At 39.9% G+C, this 18,308-nt stretch overlaps 1 protein-coding gene across 1 annotated transcript; it reads left to right on the top strand.

The window, feature by feature from the left end:
• Nucleotides 1–4,147: 4,147 nt before the first annotated feature.
• Nucleotides 4,148–17,769, top strand: LOC127301949 (wall-associated receptor kinase 3). Its single transcript, XM_051332259.2, has 4 exons — nt 4,148–4,659; nt 15,075–15,519; nt 15,619–15,780; nt 16,430–17,769. Exons 1-4 carry the CDS (start codon nt 4,222–4,224, stop codon nt 17,596–17,598), a joined length of 2,214 nt encoding a protein of 737 aa, XP_051188219.1. The 5' UTR covers nt 4,148–4,221; the 3' UTR covers nt 17,599–17,769.
• The last annotated feature ends 539 nt before the right edge of the window (nt 17,770–18,308 follow it).

Genomic DNA, 18,308 nt, shown 5'->3' with positions numbered 1-18,308 from the left:
GCTTCTCTCGAAGAATGATGTGATGAGGATAGAATTTTTATTTGATGCATCATTTTGTTTCCCGTATAAGAAAAGATGTGCATTTCGTAAATAACAAGGGCATGTATAGTTGAGAAAAGAAACTACACATCAGTAGAAGAATTCTTTTACAGGAGAACGCTATGTTGCTTTTCATAGAGTCTTTAAGGGACAAATTTGTATTATTAGCAACTATCTACTAGAGCCGGATTGAAAACCCATCCCTAACTCATTGTGGGGAACCGTATCTAACTGTTGTTTTTGTGCTAGTGAAATAATTAAGATTGTAGGGAGAAATTTTAATGGTGAAGCTTTGTGAGAATGCCGAGGCATCGTGATTCGTGATGGCCGGGACAACATAAATAGACGGATAGATGGTGAGAATCGGATGGCCATGATTACGTAATAATATGGATAGGCTACATGTGTACATAGATTGTCATAAATAAATCATGGTGGTTTTTATTTTATAAGAGATATAGATAAAATGTAGTGTAGAACTATGCCTGGTGACTCTTTTCTATGGTGCTTATAGCATCTGCTAGTATCATTGGTTAGGTTATAGGGCCAAATCCAAGTCTTAATGTCTCTTCAAATAATCCAAAGGGCGAACATGTGTGAAAGATAAAAAAAACCATGAATATTTTTTAGAAGCTAATAATTGTTTGCCTTGATTAGGTATCATATTACATAAAAAATAAAACAAGGGGAAAGAAAGCCCTAATTTTGGAGTGGATTGCATAATTGGAGAGACTGCTAGAATTGGAGCAAAGCCGTGATCTAGTAGTGCTAGACTGAAGCTAGACAAGAAGCGTTGAGCAGGAACTTGAGCAATTCAAGAAACCTATTTTAATAGATAATGGAAGAATTCAAATAAGCAACAATATTGGTTCTAATCTCGTGCTGCACCCTCTTGTCCTAGAGTTGGTGGAAAAGGGTGGAATTTCTTATGCCCGGCAAAATCAAAAGATTAATAGCGTGAACAGCCAAGACTAGTTTTTTAAACAAAGTAAGAGAATAGCCATTTTCATTAATTTAGAAGTTTTTGGAACATTTGCCTAGGACAAGTTCTAGAACTTTGCCCATAAGCATGTTCTTGTGAAATTACATTACTCAAGAATTTTGCACCAACTGACCTCCGATTCCTTGCCCCCGTCTTTGATCTTACAGATGATAATGTATGTGGTTGAGGATTGCTGCCGGAAGACCCACGGGTTGGGTTCTTTCCAAATTTCTCATTACATAATCACAATCTTTGTTATATTGCGATTCAAATTTATTCTAAAGGGAGGCTAACTTTTGACAAGCGGAGCGAGGCCCGTTGTCGGTAGACTTGGACCGATGCCACCGCCTATATATACTTCTTGTAAGCCGACTACAGTTTATCAGACTATAAGATAATCCACGCTGTTTGTAAACACTCTCCGATATAGTAAAGTTTTGCTGGCTGACACTTGTGGTTTTTTCCCCTCCGTGTTGGAGGGGTTTTCCACGTTAAAACCTCGTGTCTTTGCTACGTTTCCTTTTTATTCTTTATTATTTGGTTGTCACGTTTATAACAATCTTGAGGCCGTTGCTTTCCTCGCAGATCGTAGATCGCTGTGCACCACTCTTCTACAGAAATCTCATGGGCCCATTGCGCAAAAAACATGTATGCGCACCACACCAGGATAGGACTAATTTAGGCCAAAATTCTTGTGGTGAAACGACAGGGAGCTCCTATGCGCCGCTTTAAGCGGGAGCGAGCCTCCCTCCCGCCTGAAGCAGCTCGTTTGTGGGCCTCCCTGCTGCGGCCCAATAAAAGGTAGTCTCTCTTTTTTCATTTTCTTTTTCTTTTTTCTGTTATCTGTTTTTTGTTCTAAGGCATTTTAAATCTGAAGTTTTAGAGAACTGAATTTATTTTTGAACAAAATTTATTTGAACATATTTTTCGAACAAAACATATATTTGAACAAAATTTATTTTTGAACAAATTTTGAATTCTTGCAAATTTCAAATTCTAACAAATTTCAAATTCGAACAAATTTCAAACATGAACATTTTTTAAATCTGAACAAAAACGGAACAAAATTCAAAATCGAAAAAATTAAAAACCAAAAAGTTTAAAACAAAAAGAATTTTACATCGAACAAAAAATATATTTGAAAAAAATTTATTTTTGAACAAATTTTGAATTTGAACAAATTTCAAATTCTAACAAATTTCAAATTCGAACAAATTTCAAACATGAACATTTTTTAAATCTGAACAAATTTTGGAATCAGTAAAACCAAAATAGCAAAAAACCATAAAAGAAATCATCCAAAAACTCAAAAAACCTGAGAAACCCTGAAAAAAAACGAAAAAACAAACTAAAACAGTACGTCCTAAGCGCTAATGGGCCGGCCCACCCAATCCGTCGCTTGAGCGGGAGCGAATCGCTCCCGCAATAAGCGGCGAATAGGGATTGCGGAAACGACATTTCAAGAGAAGGTGTGCAGCCAATTTTCGGACTTGGTTGTGTAGAAGGCAATTCCCACAATCCCACAGATGGGCCACGTATACTATTTTGCATGACCATCCAATCAAAAACAATCATTTTGAGGGAGCACAAGTTTGCCACATTGTGGCGTACTGGCGTTCAAGGATGTTAGAGCATCTCTAGCCACGTCTCTCAAAGCGGCCTTTAAAGGGATTTGGGACGCGTCGGACAAAAAGTTGTTTGCAGCCGCGCGTCCCAAAGGCCTTTTCGGTCCAACGCGGTCCAATACGGTATCCGGCGCCCCGAGCCCGTCTCCGCTACACAGGAAACGTTCCGGGCACGTCAGACACAACGAGAAGCGAGGTGAGGATGCGCGGGCCTGACGCGTCAGCGACTCACGAACGGACGCTCAATCGCCGCCTACCTAGCGACGGTGCAGTTACCGGAAAGGGGAACCATCGCAGTGGCAACCGCGTCGATGGACGCACGAACCGCCGGAATTGAGCGTGAACTCCGCGGAAGAGCAACCGCCGCTCTCTTCGATATCTGCGCCGACATTCATCCGCGCTCAATAAGACCCATGCGTATGCGCTTTCCGATCTACAACCGGCCAGCGCCATTCATCTCTCCTCTCATCTCTCACAATGAGCGACCTCTCTCAGCTACCATCAGACACCAACAGGGGTAAGCCGCCGGAATGGCGCCATTGGTGGGACAAAGTTGCAACGTCTAGCAGCGATGGTTCCCCGCCGCCGGACAACGAGGAGGAATGGGAGGCCGACGAGGAGGAGGGGGAGGAGGAGGAAGAGGCTAAGGAGGCGGCAGCCCGGGCGAAGGCGGAAGCGGAGGCGGAGGCGAAAGCGAAGGCGAAGCCGGCGAGCACCGTCGACGACGAGGAGGACACAAGTTCCGTCGACGCGTCGAACAACACAGCCTCTTCGGAAGAGGTGACGAGCAGAAGGCGCCACCGTGAGGACGATGAGGCGGGACCATCAAAGAAGAAGTATTTTAAAAAAAGATTCAAAGTTTTTATATGCATTTTTTTATGTTTTTTCGAAGTTTTTATATGTAATTTGCTCATGTTGCACCGCTTGGAATATTAGTACATCATTACCTACACCGTACCTACAAATTTCTTCTATCTATTAAAATAAAAATACAATATTTTAAAGTTTTGAGGGCGCGTTTGGAGGACACGGCTAGGGAGCAACGTCTCCCAAACGCGGCACGAAGGAAACATGTCCCTCAAATGATAAATCCGACGCCGTTTCGGGGCCGCTTTGGGGGACGCAGCTGGAGATGCTCTTAAACTAGTGCCTTTGGATTACGCTTCGTAGGTTGGCGACGCGGAGTAATTTTTCACCATTTCTGAATTTCCGAAGAATACAATCGGGGACCTTGTGAGATAGGTGGACAGTCTTGTGTCCAGTTGGTTCACCTAATAATTATCTTTACTATGACCAACAGAAACTGGTGGTCAATACACATATACTGCAACTGAAATATTCGTAGGATATTATAGTTTCAAAGACCTTGTCAATATCCAGAATGTCACGCCTCTCAAAAAAAAAAAAATCCAGAATGTCACCTTCGCGTAACGAAGAGACTAGTTCTCGTGAATTGCCGAGCGTACTGTGCTTTGTTCATTCGTCTATTTATGGCCCAAAATTGCACCATTAATTGTCAGCTAGGAGCTCAGAGGAACACAATACGCACGCTTCACGCACCCGTCACCGTCAATTATGAAGCTGGGGCGTTCTCCGCTTCTTCTCTCTGGTCATCTTCTTTGCCTTGCGGCGATTTGGGTGCTGGCCACTGCCGATGTAGCGGCCGGCCAGCGTCCCGGCTGCCCGGCAAAGTGCGGCGACGTCGACATCCCGTTCCCATTTGGCATCGGCCTGGGGTGTGCGTTGCACAGTGGCTTTAACATCAACTGCACGACCGTGGATGGCGCCACGAAGCCTCTTGCGGGTTCTGTCGAGGTGACCAAGATCTCCGTGCCAGAAAGCAAGGCCTGGATGTCCAGATGGGTCTCCTGGCAGTGCTATTCCCCGTCTAATGGGACGAACTACTTTGATGACTGGTTGGACCTCAACAATACACCTTTCTGGATATCTGAGGTGGATAACAAAATTATCGTCATCGGGTGCAATGCTCTTGCTTATATGATAAGCTCTTCTGTCCAAGAAGGAAGGAGCCGAGGAAGTCTCCGATTTCCGTCCCATAAGTCTTATCCATGCAATTGCTAAACTCATTGCGAAGATGATGGCTGCCCGCCTAGCCCCTCATATGAACAAGCTTGTTTCCAATGCTCAAAGTGCTTTCATCCAAAAGAGGAGCATCCATGACAATTTCTTATATGTAAAAAATCTTGCTAGAAAACTCCACAAGTCAAAAAAGGCGACTCTTCTATTCAAGCTTGACATCAAAAAAGCATTTGACTCGGTGAGATGGGATTACTTAATGGACCTCTTGTGCCATATGGGCTTCCCAAGTAAATTCCGTGATTGGATATCCGCCCTCCTCTCCACTTCCTCCTCAAGAGTGCTCCTAAATGGAATTGCCGGTGACCCAATAAAGCATGGTAGAGGCCTCCGACAAGGAGATCCTTTGTCGCCTCTTCTTTTTGTGATAGCCATTGATTCGCTTCATCATCTTCTACAAAAGGCCACCGATCAAGGGCTCTTGCACCGCCTTAGAGGTCGCGCCCCTACGGTTCGCACATCGCTATATGCCGATGATGCCGCCATTTTCATGAAGCCTATCAAGAGTGACATTTGTTTCCTTGCTTCCATGCTCGAGAAATTTGGAGAAGCTACCGGGCTTGTTACTAATTGTGCGAAGAGCCAAGTTGCCCCCATTCGTTGTGAAGGCCTTGACCTTGATGATATCCTCCAAGCCTTTCCGGCAACGCCCACTACTTTCCCTATGCGATATCTCGGGCTACCGTTGACGGTCACTCGTCTTAGGAGAATCCACTTCCAACCGCTTGAAGACAAAGTTGCCGGCAAGCTTATCCCATGGATGGGGAAACATGTCACAATGGCCGGCCGTGCTTCCCTAGTTAAATCCGTTCTTACAAGCGTTGTCACCTATTCCGCAACCGTCCTCGACATCCCCGTGGAGGTGCTCATGAAGATTGATAGTATTAGAAGGGCCTTTCTTTGGGCGGCTTGTGAGAAAATCACCGGTGGAAAATGTAAAGTCAATTGGGAGGCGGTTTGCAAGCCTAAAATCTTTGGGGGGCTCGGAATCCTCAACCTTGGGAAGTTTGCGGCGGCTTTGCGCTTGCGTTGGCTTTGGAACGAGTGGAGCGATGACCCAAAACCTTGGGTCGGCCTAGGATCACCATGCAATAACAATGATCGAGAGTTATTTGCGGCGGCTACAAAAGTTACAATAGGAAATGGAGAAAAGGCTTTATTTTGGGAGGCTCCTTGGTTAAATGGGACAAGGCCGAAGGATATTGCCCCTCTCATCTTTGAGCGGTCCAAAAAGAGAAACTCTTCGGTCAAGAAGGCTATGGCAAATGAGTTTTGGGTCACACAAATCGATATTCAAGGGGGGCTTTCCTTCGAGCATATTGCACAATTTACCCAACTTTGGGAGATGCTCCAAAACGTCCATTTGGTGGATAACAACAACGATGTCATCTCTTGGAAGTTGTCAAATGACGGATGCTATTCGGCCAAATCGGCCTACAAGATGCAATTTGAGGGGCACATCATTTCCACCATGCCCGACATGGTGTGGAGGCCATGGGCGCCTCCAAAATGTAAACTTTTTGCTTGGTTGATTATCCAAAACCGGGTGTGGACGGCGGATAGACTACAAAAGAGGGGTTGGCCAAGTTGCGTGCTTTGCAAGTTATGTAACCAAGTTCAAGAGTCCGCCGATCATCTTCTCTACAAATGCCGGTTCACCACTAGAATATGGATTGAGTTGAAGGAGTGGCTTGGCCTTCATGACGTGGACCCAAGGGCGTGGCACAATAGGAGGACGGTGAAGGAATGGTGGACAAAAAGTATCCTACAAAGAGGTCAATCAAGGAAAGCGATGGCCTCCTTAGCTATGTTGGTTTCTTGGGAGATTTGGAAAGAGAGGAACGCTCGTGTCTTTCAAAATAGTGCAACAACATCTTTCATGTTGATCGCGAAAATTAAGGACGAGATGGCAATGTGGTGCCACGCCGGGGCTAAGGCCTTGTGTATTTTAATGCCACGAGAGTAGGCTTTGGTTCTCGGGCTTGGCTTATGCCGAGTTGGTTTGTAAGACCTTTCTAAACTTCTCCTTAATCAATGGAAAATGGCAAATCTTTTGCCTTGTTTCAAAAAATAAGCTCTTCTGTAAGTATTTCGCCATTTTTTCTAGTATTATGTTCTACCTTTATTCTAAAATATATAAGCTTTTTTTACAAAGCTAAATTACCCTTCTAAAAACGCTTATATTTTAGACCGGAAGTAATACTGAACTGATGCGGGTGCAAATCCGTAAGGAAATCCGTTCACTTTATTAATTTACATGAAACCACATCAAGTTTCTTAAGTTCAATTAATGTCCGTTGTTACAGAGAACTACTACCTTTACACTTATCCTTAAATCGTAAATTTGGTATATTACTAAAAAAAATTATCATTACAAACCTAGAATATGTTATACTTTCTAATGATAAATTTTTTATTATATAATTTATATTAATTGGTTAAATTGATAATCTAGAGATACGCACAAGACCTATAAACCGATATAGAGGGAGTAGCCCCTTTACCACAGCATCGACCCTAACAAAAAAGAAACAAGCTAGACATTAACTTTTCACGAGTTGTTCTCAATAGAGACATCAAGGTTGTGCTGACCTTCGACTTGAAAGAAACGTTATGTACTTCTACCCACCAACCCCTAGATCTTCTCTCACCCTCAACAGATCAACCCTTGATTTTCCTTCTCTCAAATTAATTGTTTAGTTATACTACCTTCATTCCAAAGATTAAGGCTTATATTATTTTTAGAAAATCAAACTATGTCAAGTTTGACTAATTTTACCAAAAAACATTAACATGCAAAATACAAAATTAATATCGTTAAATATATAATGAAATATATTTTCGTATGGTATCTACAAAGTATTATATTTGTTGATAGATTATTTTAAAAGTTTGGTCAAACTTTACTTGATTTGACTTTTCAAATATATAAGCCTTAAGTTTTGTGATGGAGGTAGTATATTCTATTTATGTCTGTTTGTGAGGACTTCCAGATCCTCTTGTTGGTCATAATCATGTGTCCGCTTTCTTGTCATGTTATTCCACAATCCTTATATGACAATATCAATTACTGTACCAACAGTAACTTAATATACATCCCATGCAACCAATATTTTTTGATAAATATTCAAAGTTATGCATCCTCCACAAGTTTGACCCAAAACAGAACCAAATAGAACATGACTGCAACGAGTTGTCCCTAGTTGTCTCTGACCATTTTATTTTGAGGCACCATCAACAGAAAGAAACGAACTCTAGGCAAGATTTTAAGTTCATAATTGGATTAAATACATTAATTACATCTAAATCTAAAACATAGGGCACAATTTATTTTGTTTCCTCCAACTAGAAATCATCCTCTTGATTTATTCAAATTTCCACAAACAGTATTCATTAAATATTGTTAGTAGAACTAGCACAGTAGCCCTCGCAAATGCGAGGGCATGGTGTTAAGTTTCTAAGAGGAAATAGCATCACCTTTGGTATGTTCAAATTGACCATGAAATGGGTTTCCAAATTAATGGATATTCATAGGATGTGATAGTTAATGATATTAATTTATATGAACTAACATATAATGTGTTCGATCAAATCATATGAGAACCACAAACTCATGGACTGTCAATATTTTTTTCAAAAGTTTATTCTAAAAGAACTTTTTAATTTCTGACTCAATGTAGTACTAAAAAAAAATTAAAATCTATAGTCGATATATGAAATTCATCAGAATTAAAAAAATACGATAATTTATAAAAAATAGTAAAAAGGGTTAAGAGTAGATATTGATCGACAAACTTTCCATTTTCTTTCCATTGGTTGATCACTGATCAGTGTTGGATTTAGCTTCACCAGGGCCGGAGACCGGGAGGGGCGAGCAGGGTCAGACTCCCCCTAATTAATGCTTCGTCCCCCCCTAAACAAATCAAGCATGTATGCTTTTGTCAGTATTTGCCTCATGTTCATAGATAATTGTCTCATTAGTCTACAAGTCCTAGATTAGTCACCGTACAAATTCATGTGTTATATAACTATGAAGCCCAAGTAAGCAGATGTTCCTTCTTTCAAATTTTCAGCCATCGTCTTGGCTTGGTACTTGTCCGCTGTTTTAAGTAGACCAAGCGTTCGACTGGCAGTCGCTTGGTAATCTTGTCAATCAAGTCCATATAGTCTAGTTTTACATCCTCCTTCTGGGGTGTCTACTGGCGTTCGTGACCCTCACGCCCCAAGAAACTACCGTGGTGGTAGCCGCGCCAGCGACTGGGGTTGTGAGGTTGAACCATGGAGACCATAAGACTCAGACGGTTGATGCCCGTATGTATCTACATCTGGTTACTTGATTAAGCAGTCCAGTATACACGTGTTACCGCTGCTACTATTTGGTAGTTTTTTTTTTCTAATATACGAACACAACTAATTTGGATTATTATAACATGCAAGTCTGGTTACGTTAAGAGACGATGCATTCCTTTACTAATTAAATGTCATATATGTTAATTTTAAATATTTCGTGCATAAAGATGATGTGGGAAACACCACAAAAAACAATGAACTTGTTTATACTGTAATATATCTTTATTACGTTTATTTCAATTTCCATGTCTAAAGATGAAAAACAAAATTCAATCATCAAGTTTTTTTTAGAAAGCCCTTATATGTGACACACTCCACAATATTATGAAGTAATCGTTCACTGAATCTTAGGTGCATATTACATATCTAACAATTCAAAATAATTTTAATCATGTGGATTAACGTGGTGTTTCTATTTTGCACCGTTAGATTATGCTTTTAGTATATAATATAATATAATAGATAGATTGTGACGTTTGATCTACAGATAAATCACTATTATCTAAATTAGCTTAATACAAATGTGTTGCTCCTGGATAATAACTAAATTATGCAGGGAGTCATTGTTTAACTTGATTTTCTATTTGTGAATGTTTGTGGAGCTAGGTGTGATGTTTGGCTATGACAGTACAAACCACTTGTTTTCTATCCCTATTTCCCTCTATATGCCACGAAATCAGAAAAAATAAAATAAACATGCAATATTTAGATAGAAAACGTACTTGTATGAGAAAATAATGATATTTATTCAGCTAGCAATATTTATGAAGATTCAAAATGGAGTATAATTAATGGTTATTTACCTATTTATGGTTAATACAATGAGAATCAAGTCTACAACATATATAGCAAAATTAAAGGTTCATCATTTTTAGCAGATAAACTATAAAAATGAGAATAACACAAATGAAACAGTGTTCTTTCCATCCAACAAAGCATATACAAGAAAAACCTTATGAACACATATGTTATATATATATTGATCATTGCCATGATTTTCCCACCATTAGCATGTTAGAGAGGGGATTTGGCGACTAGGTGTATACGTGAGCACCATGTAGATGTCACACGATGTGCGTTGAGATCCGGTTCTTGTCAATTGGATCTGTTGCCTTGACGTTGTCTTATCCATCGCTAAGCGTACTTGGCGTGGGTCCTACGTGATTTGAAAGTGCATCTGGCCCACTATTTGAATTCAAAAAGGTGGGTCCTACGTGCTTTGAAATTGTTGTTAGTGCTGATGTGGTTTGCTAACTCAACAATGATGGTAACAGGGGATTGCTAGATGTGACATATGTCAACCAATGGATGCGTGCTCACGTATACACCCGGTCACCAGGCTTCTTCCGTAGCATGTTAGGATGTTTTTAAAAGGAAATATTATTATTTTGCACCATTTAAATAGCTTTTTCCCCTCTGTTGACTAAATTGGCACCTAAGTGGCCTACCCCATCATATGAAAGTTCAAGACTTTTTTTAAAGTAACAAAAAACCGAAATAGATATTCATTACCATGCGTGCAACTTTCGATCTATACTACGGCATGAATAATTTTTTGTTTTAGAAAATAAGATTTCTTCCTTGACTTGACTCAGATGTGAGAAAAATCCCACATGTATGGTGTGGGGGAGGGGGAAAGGTGGTATGAAGTGACTAACCACATTTCATTTTGTTGAAGGCACAAAAATTAAAATTTTCACTTCCACAAAAATATCAAATTGTAGAAAAGTGCAACTAAACATTAAAAATTGTAGTTTGATTTTTTTGATTGATCAACGAACTAATAAAAAATGAAAAATAGACACAATTTTTGTAGGTGACAAACGACTAACCAAATTCCATGCAAATACAAATAGAGAAATTTCTCTATGTACTTTAAATACTTTAGAGCCTAGTGGTAGTGCACCGACAAAGATGGCTATTACACGTTCGGTTCAAACCCCCAAAGACCTATCACTCCACAAATTAACTGTGAGTTACCAGAAAAACACTCACATGATGTCATGACATCTAATGCAATAGATGTACTAACAACACAATACAAAGAAACAAGATAGTTATAATCATATCATAATCATTCCATCTCACTAAGTACCAATTATCCATAAAAAATAGGTCAATGTTTATGTGGAAAGATTTTTTGATATATATTGTAACAGTGGTATTTTGCAAATCCATCCATGCACTAGCAAATCTTATTGGCTTAGAAAAATGACGTTTGGCGACAAAAAAAATGGCACCCTAGAGGTCACTTATGAGTACCTCTTCATGCAATAACTAATGTATCATAAATCTGTTTTTTTTGTAGATATTATTTTTGGTCACCAAGTGCAAAGGTTGTTAGGACAATATAAGTTTACCCTTAAGTGAGTGACCTAAGGTTAACAATCCACAAAAGTTAATACTGGAAGCTAGGATATCCCACTCCCAAGAAAACTATCACAAATACAAGATACAAATTTTGTACTTGTGCCCTCAACATCTAGCATAGTTGTCAATAGTATGATTGGTTTAGTTTGGGTATTAGTGAAGATGGTAATAAAGGTATTTTTGTATTTAGATCAACAAAGAACATAAAATTAAAATGCATCTAAAATTATTTTTAGGCGTTTACTCATGCTTGTCGTATGGCTAGGGTTCAACGTTCACTAGTAGCATATGTCATCATTGTAGAACAAGCTATATAGTCGGCATACTCACAAATCTATATAACTCAATAGCCATGAAATTATATGACTAATACTCCACTTATGTTTTCCAAGACCATGTAATACACCTATGAATTAATTGGAGGACCACAAAGAATTGTATTAACTACGGTGACATGAACTTGGGAATTAATTATACTCAGAGCATTGAGGAAATAGACAACTCCCTTTCGTATAATTAATGTCGTGATTCAACAAAGTACTAATGGGTAAAAGTGCATTTACATTTTATGCTGCTAGGCTAATATCACCCCATGTCACTCCATCTGGTGCATATGGTTCCACTATTGTCCCCTCATCACAAACTAGCTAGGTCTATACATAATACTTAAAGTAACATAATATCAAATCATAAGATGATTCATCACAAAAACAATAGTAGATATGTCATCACAAAGTAAATAGATGATCGTACTAATGTACACAGACGCGCACATAGAGAGACAGAGACACATACATACTAGTACAAACATGTAGTCCTATGTCGACTCGTGAATTATCAACAGAGCATCGTATCAACGATATTGGTGTAATGTTGTGGTGGAATTGCTCCGAGATAGCCTATAGAGGCAATGTCTACCTTTTTTATTTTAAAGTGTCTTGGTTGGGGTTAGTTCTTCCCCAACGAGTTCATTCGAAAGGGCATTTATCTTAGAGACTTCCCTGGTGTAGAAGGGCTAGATGTGTTTTTTTTTTTTCATGAAGCCAGATTTTTAGTGAAATAAATTTTAAACCAATTTTTTCATATGTTTGCGAGAAAAAATATTTTTTGCAATGCTTTCTTCCCAACATATGTACATAATGAAAATATTTTTTTTATTTCTCGAGAGGTATGGCTGTCTAGTTTATTTTATGTCTTGTATGTGTAGTTTGTACATCCCATAAGTGCAATACTCTAACCAAAAAGTTCGCGAGTCAACCATACCCTATAGGGGGAAAGTATGTGTTCTTGCAGTAGCAAACCATAGAGATATCCCCGTATACATGCTAGTGCGACCATAAAATGGACAAATAGAGATGGTCCCGACATTGCCACTCATTATGAAAAAAATGTCATTTCCATTCCACTCAGTTGGTTCATTAATTTAGGTTGTTTTGTAATATAAAAACAAAATTTTCCATTCTCACATAAGCTAACATTAATCCCCACCCCATCTATATGCATAGCTAAGCAATCATCAAGCAACCGTGGGTGACAAAGAAGAACAAGTCAAGAATTCATATGGTTATCCTACCTGGGTTTCATAGCATGGCTTAATAATATAAATAGACATACACATGCATTCTACGAGACATCTAAATTCATATGAAAATATTTGGGATCATGACCAAAGTGAACTTGCCTTGGTTGAGGTTTCTCGTATCACAATCCTCACAACAACAGTGGTACACTATGGGGAATCTACACATTAAAACAATATAGCAATAAAAGCCAAACACAAACAACACACATGCGTTGTATGCCAAACATGGCTTGAATGAACAAGGTTTTATTTTTATATTGAAAATGTCTGACTAAAAGCTTTCAGCATCCAAGATATAATTATGAACGCTTTGGTGCAAAAGAAAACACTAACTAGGGTTTAAACATTATTGTATAAGGCTTTCAAATGGCATAAATACATATATTATCAATTGACAGTTAGAATCTTTGATATGGTATTTCATAGACTTCTCTATACTCTAATGATAATTACAAAAGTAATGCAAAAGGTTTCATTCAATTTGGAAATGTAGATTTAAAATTATGCCAAATATACTCCAAAAAAATGCATTCCAATTGAGTAAATAAAACTTTATCAAAACTTAAATTTTCTGATTCTAATGTGTTTCTCTTGTTTCAAGGTCTCGACATAAAATTTATGATTTTTGGACTTACACACTCGAGTTATGGATTTATAGGTTTATGTCTATTTAAACACATTCTGAACACATTTAGATTTAAATCTGACACATGGCATGATCCAACTGGCGGGATTAAGTGATCTAATCATGGTGGTCCAGACCAGATCCAATGGGTGACAAGAAAAGGGGGAGAAGGGTCGCCGACGATGATGACTTTGTTGTCAGACAACTCGGGAAGTGACAATTTCATTGTAGTAGGGGCTCCTAGGGTTGGAGAAGTAGGGTACGAGTGTGTCTTGGCTCTGGGAAGTCAAAGACATCGTGCAAAGGATTGGCAAGGCTTCTAGCGACGGTGGTGGGTGACTGGAGGATATCTAGACGACGACAATTTATGGAAATCATCGCGGATGATGTTTGGCTGCGGCATATGCAAATTGAATGTGCAAGGATGTGTGCAAGTACAAGGGAGGAATAAAGAAAGAAAGAAAGAAAGAAAGGGCAGGGTAGGAAATCGATGACGGTGGCGCGACGATCCGATGAGAAATTTTTGTAGCCCTGCGGTGTAGTTTCGAGCAAGGGGTTAGGAGAGTATATAAGGCCACAAAGTTATAAAGGAGGGGTTGAGGAGAATTGGGAGCAACGAGGGGAGTGGGCAACATGGGTGTTGGTTCATGGGCGCGCTGAATGGACGGGTGGTTAGGAATAACCCCTGACGGATGGGGTTCATCGGCCACTGAGTTGGAGAGAGAGAGATAGATAGAGAGAGAGAGAGAGAGAGAGAGAGAGAGAGAGGACTGAGAGAGGGACTGAGAGAGGGACTGAGGGAGGGAGAGAGAGAGAGAGAGAGAGGAGGTGCTAGGCCATCTCGGTTGTCTGGGTCGGACTAGTTGGGCTGTTGGCTCTTATTTATTTTTGTTAAAACAATTTTCTATTTTCAGGTTTTAGTTTAGTCCCCAAAATGGCTCAATACATATTTTTAAAAAAGGCAAAAAATACCTAAAAGTTAAAACAAGTACTTTATATATAATGGAACCATTTACAATACAAAATAATATTGTAAAAAATCATTTAAATTCATCACGTACATTCATGCACGTTTAAAATTTCAGTTTGCTTTCCACAAACCCAAAACCCTAATGACTTTTTTGAAGCTTTAGACATATTTAGACATTCAAAATTTAAAACATATTGCCTATTTTGGCATTGAACTGCCTTATGTCACTAACAAAAATTGGAATTCCCACGGAGAAACGCTTATACCTTAAATAAACGTTAGGTTTTTGTATATAGTTACAGTTTGGTAATAACGGTTGGAGTGTAAGTACATACAAGAGACCAATGAATCATTAGGAAATATATCTACCCTATTCATTTACTTTATCCTGGTTTGGTGTAAGATATCTCATATATACATTTGTTCACGTGCAGTATGTAATAGGTTGCTCTACAACATGCACCGACGTCACCCTAGAGAATGGCATATGCTCTGGTGCCGGGTGCTGCCAAGCCGATGTCCCGAAAGACATTTCGTATTATCGTGTCTATTTCAACGAAGAATACAACACCACAAACATATGGCAAGACAGTCCTTGCAACTACATGGTAGTAATGGAAAAGGCTGCTTTCAGTTTCAACACCAGCTATGCCAATTCGACAGTGTTTTATGATACATACCAGGGTAAAGTTCCAATAGCCTTGAACTGGCAAATACAGCCGTGGTCTTGCGAGGTAGCTCGGAAGAACATGAGTTCCTATGCATGTATCAGCAAGGATAGCGAATGCGTTGATATCACCCACGGCAAAGAGAAAGGTTACCGCTGCAATTGCTCCCACGGATACAAAGGCAACCCTTACATCATGGGTGGATGCCAAGGTTCCTCCCCTTTTGCTACCTTGTACATTTTACATACATCTGTCACGAATCATTTGTGTGCACAGTTTAGCAACTCTGAAAACTATTGTTTTGTTTCAGATATCGATGAGTGCCACGCGAATGACAATCCCTGCGGCCATGAGATCTGCCAGAACACGCCGGGGAATTTCAGCTGCTCATGCCGCAAAGGATATTATATGACTAATGGCGTTTGCGTGCCAATTCAAAAGCGTTCCCGTTTTCAGCCCATGCCTGTCGTTGGTAAGTTCCTCTGTTAAGACAGTAATTTTTTTTAAGACAGTAGTAAGTTCCTCTGTTCAGTGAGCACTAAAGTGACTTCACTTGTAGAAAATTTATTGGATACCACACGGAAAGTAAATACGAAGTTTGTTTTCGGTAAAAGTAAGTCGTGGTTTGCCTGGTTGGCTGAATATGTACCTCCTGTGATCACAAATGTGTTCGTTGTTTTACCAGACAAACAGTACGTTTTAAGTTTGACCACCACTATGAAAATTGTATTGACACCAACAACATAAGATTGATATTATTAAATTTATTATAAATATACGTTTGCAAATTTAAAATTTGCATTATTTGATTTAATATGAAACATACAATTTAGAATGCATAAATTTGTGAAACAAAATATGTTAATTCAAAAAAAAACATCTGTCAAATATTTGCATTGGGAGACTACGTCGATATTTTCGAAGAGTATAGTCTATGTCGATATTCAAAACGATATACATGAGTCATCAGCGGGAGTAATTGGTATTTTTCTCTTACTCATCAGTAGTCTTTTTTTTTAATAGAAGATATACTGTGATCCTTCTGGAAAGAAAAAAAACAGTACTTTTATGTGGTTGCTACTAATGGAAATTTCATTCAATTGAACAAATCCTCGCCGCAGGTGCAAGTATTGGTTTTGTTGTCCTTGTGATTGTTGTAGCTTGTGCATGCTTGATCCAAGAGAGAAGGAAGCTACGGAAAATGAAACAGAGCTACTTTCGTCAGCACGGTGGCCTGATACTATTTAACGAGATGAAGTCAAAAGAGGGCAATGCATTCAAAATATTCACTGAGGAAGAACTGCAGCTGGGGACAAACAACTTCAGCGAAAAACAAGTCCTGGGCCACGGAGGCCATGGAACCGTTTACAAGGGACTTCTCAGGGGCAACGTGGAGGTGGCAGTCAAGAAATGCATGACGATCGACGAGCAACACAAGAAAGAGTTTGGTAAAGAGATGGTAATCCTATCCCAGATCAACCACAGAAACATCGTGAAGCTCCTCGGGTGTTGCCTCGAAGTGGAAGTCCCCATGCTGGTGTACGAGTTCGTCCCAAACGGTACGCTCTTCCATCTCATCCACGGCAACCATGGCCGGTCTATCTCGTTGGCTACTCGCTTGAGGATCGCCATCGAGTCCGCCGACGCTCTCACCTACCTCCACTCTTCGGCTTCAACGCCGATTATACATGGAGACGTCAAGTCCCCCAACATCCTCCTCGATAGCAACCATAGTGCTAAGGTCTCTGACTTTGGCGCCTCAATCCTGGCACCAACTGATGAGTCACAGTTTGTCACACTTGTACAAGGGACATGTGGGTACCTCGACCCGGAGTACATGCAAACATGTTATTTGACAGATAAGAGCGACGTGTACAGCTTTGGGGTTGTTCTTGTGGAGCTGCTCACGGGGAAAATTCCGTTCAATCTTGATGCCCCAGAGAAAGAGAAGAGTTTAGCAATGATGTTTATGTCCGCAATGAAGGAGAATAGACTAGCTGGCATATTGGATGACCAGGTCAAGGGTGAAGACAACATGGAGATTCTTGAAGAGATCGCAGAACTAGCAAAGCAGTGCTTGGATATGTGTGGTGATAATAGACCCTCGATGAAGGAGGTTACAGATAAGCTTGACGGACTAATGAAGGTGATGCAGCATCCATGGATGCAACAGGACCCTGAAGAGATGGAAGGCTTGCTTTCCGAGCCCATGGCGAACTCGGCGATTGGGAGTGCTGAATATTTCAGCATTGAGAAGAAAGCTATTAATGCTATGCAATCAGGTCGCTAAGTAATCACACTATACATTGTTTCTTCTTCTTTTTTAAAAAGGAGATTATTAATTGTTATATGTACCTTCCTTATTCCTTTGCTATTATATAAACAATTTTCAGTAATGTATGGTTTTATATATTTTTGCAATATGCAAATATACCATCTGTATGCTTTGGCTTTCAGACTCGATCTACCGTGGTAAACATGTAAATTTTTAGCACTGCCATGAGCATTACTCTCATGTTATCTATGATTATTTATGTATGTGGTGTCCTGCTTTCAACTGATTCAAGACCGCTAAGTTTCTCTATAAGCCTGGCCTACACTATGTTTAAACCAGGACTTGGTTACCTATCGGAAAATCCAGTTAGCGGCCGGTTGATACGCGTACAACACGCGTCCGTTGGGAACCCCAAGAGGAAGGTGTGATGCGTACAGCGGCAAGTTTTCCCTCAGTATGAAACCAAGGTTTATCGAACCAGTAGGAGCCAAGAAGCACGTTGAAGGTTGATGGCGGCGGGATGTAGTGCGGCGCAACACCAGAGATTCCGGCGCCAACGTGGAACCTGCACAACACAACCAAAGTACTTTGCCCCAACGAAACAGTGAGGTTGTCAATCTCACCGGCTTGCTGTAACAAAGGATTAGATGTATAGTGTGGATGATGATTGTTTGCAGAAAAACAAGAGAACAAGATTGCAGTAGATTGTATTTCAAGAAAGAGAA

Source organism: Lolium perenne, chromosome 5 (genome assembly GCF_019359855.2).
Source record: "Lolium perenne isolate Kyuss_39 chromosome 5, Kyuss_2.0, whole genome shotgun sequence".
Classification (NCBI taxonomy): domain Eukaryota; kingdom Viridiplantae; phylum Streptophyta; class Magnoliopsida; order Poales; family Poaceae; genus Lolium; species Lolium perenne.
Note: the sequence above shows the minus strand (reverse complement) of the source record. Positions and strands in the feature narration are given on the sequence as shown.

What these genes read in the sequence shown, in the direction of transcription:
- LOC127301949 (XM_051332259.2), top strand. Translation starts at nt 4,222, where the DNA reads ATGAAGCTGGGGCGTTCTCCGCTTCTTCTCTCTGGTCATCTTCTTTGC. An exon ending in CTTATATGATAAGCTCTTCT is followed by an intron (nt 4,660 to 15,074) that starts GTCCAAGAAGGA and finishes GTTCACGTGCAG; the next exon opens with TATGTAATAGGTTGCTCTAC. An exon ending in CATCATGGGTGGATGCCAAG is followed by an intron (nt 15,520 to 15,618) that starts GTTCCTCCCCTT and finishes GTTTTGTTTCAG; the next exon opens with ATATCGATGAGTGCCACGCG.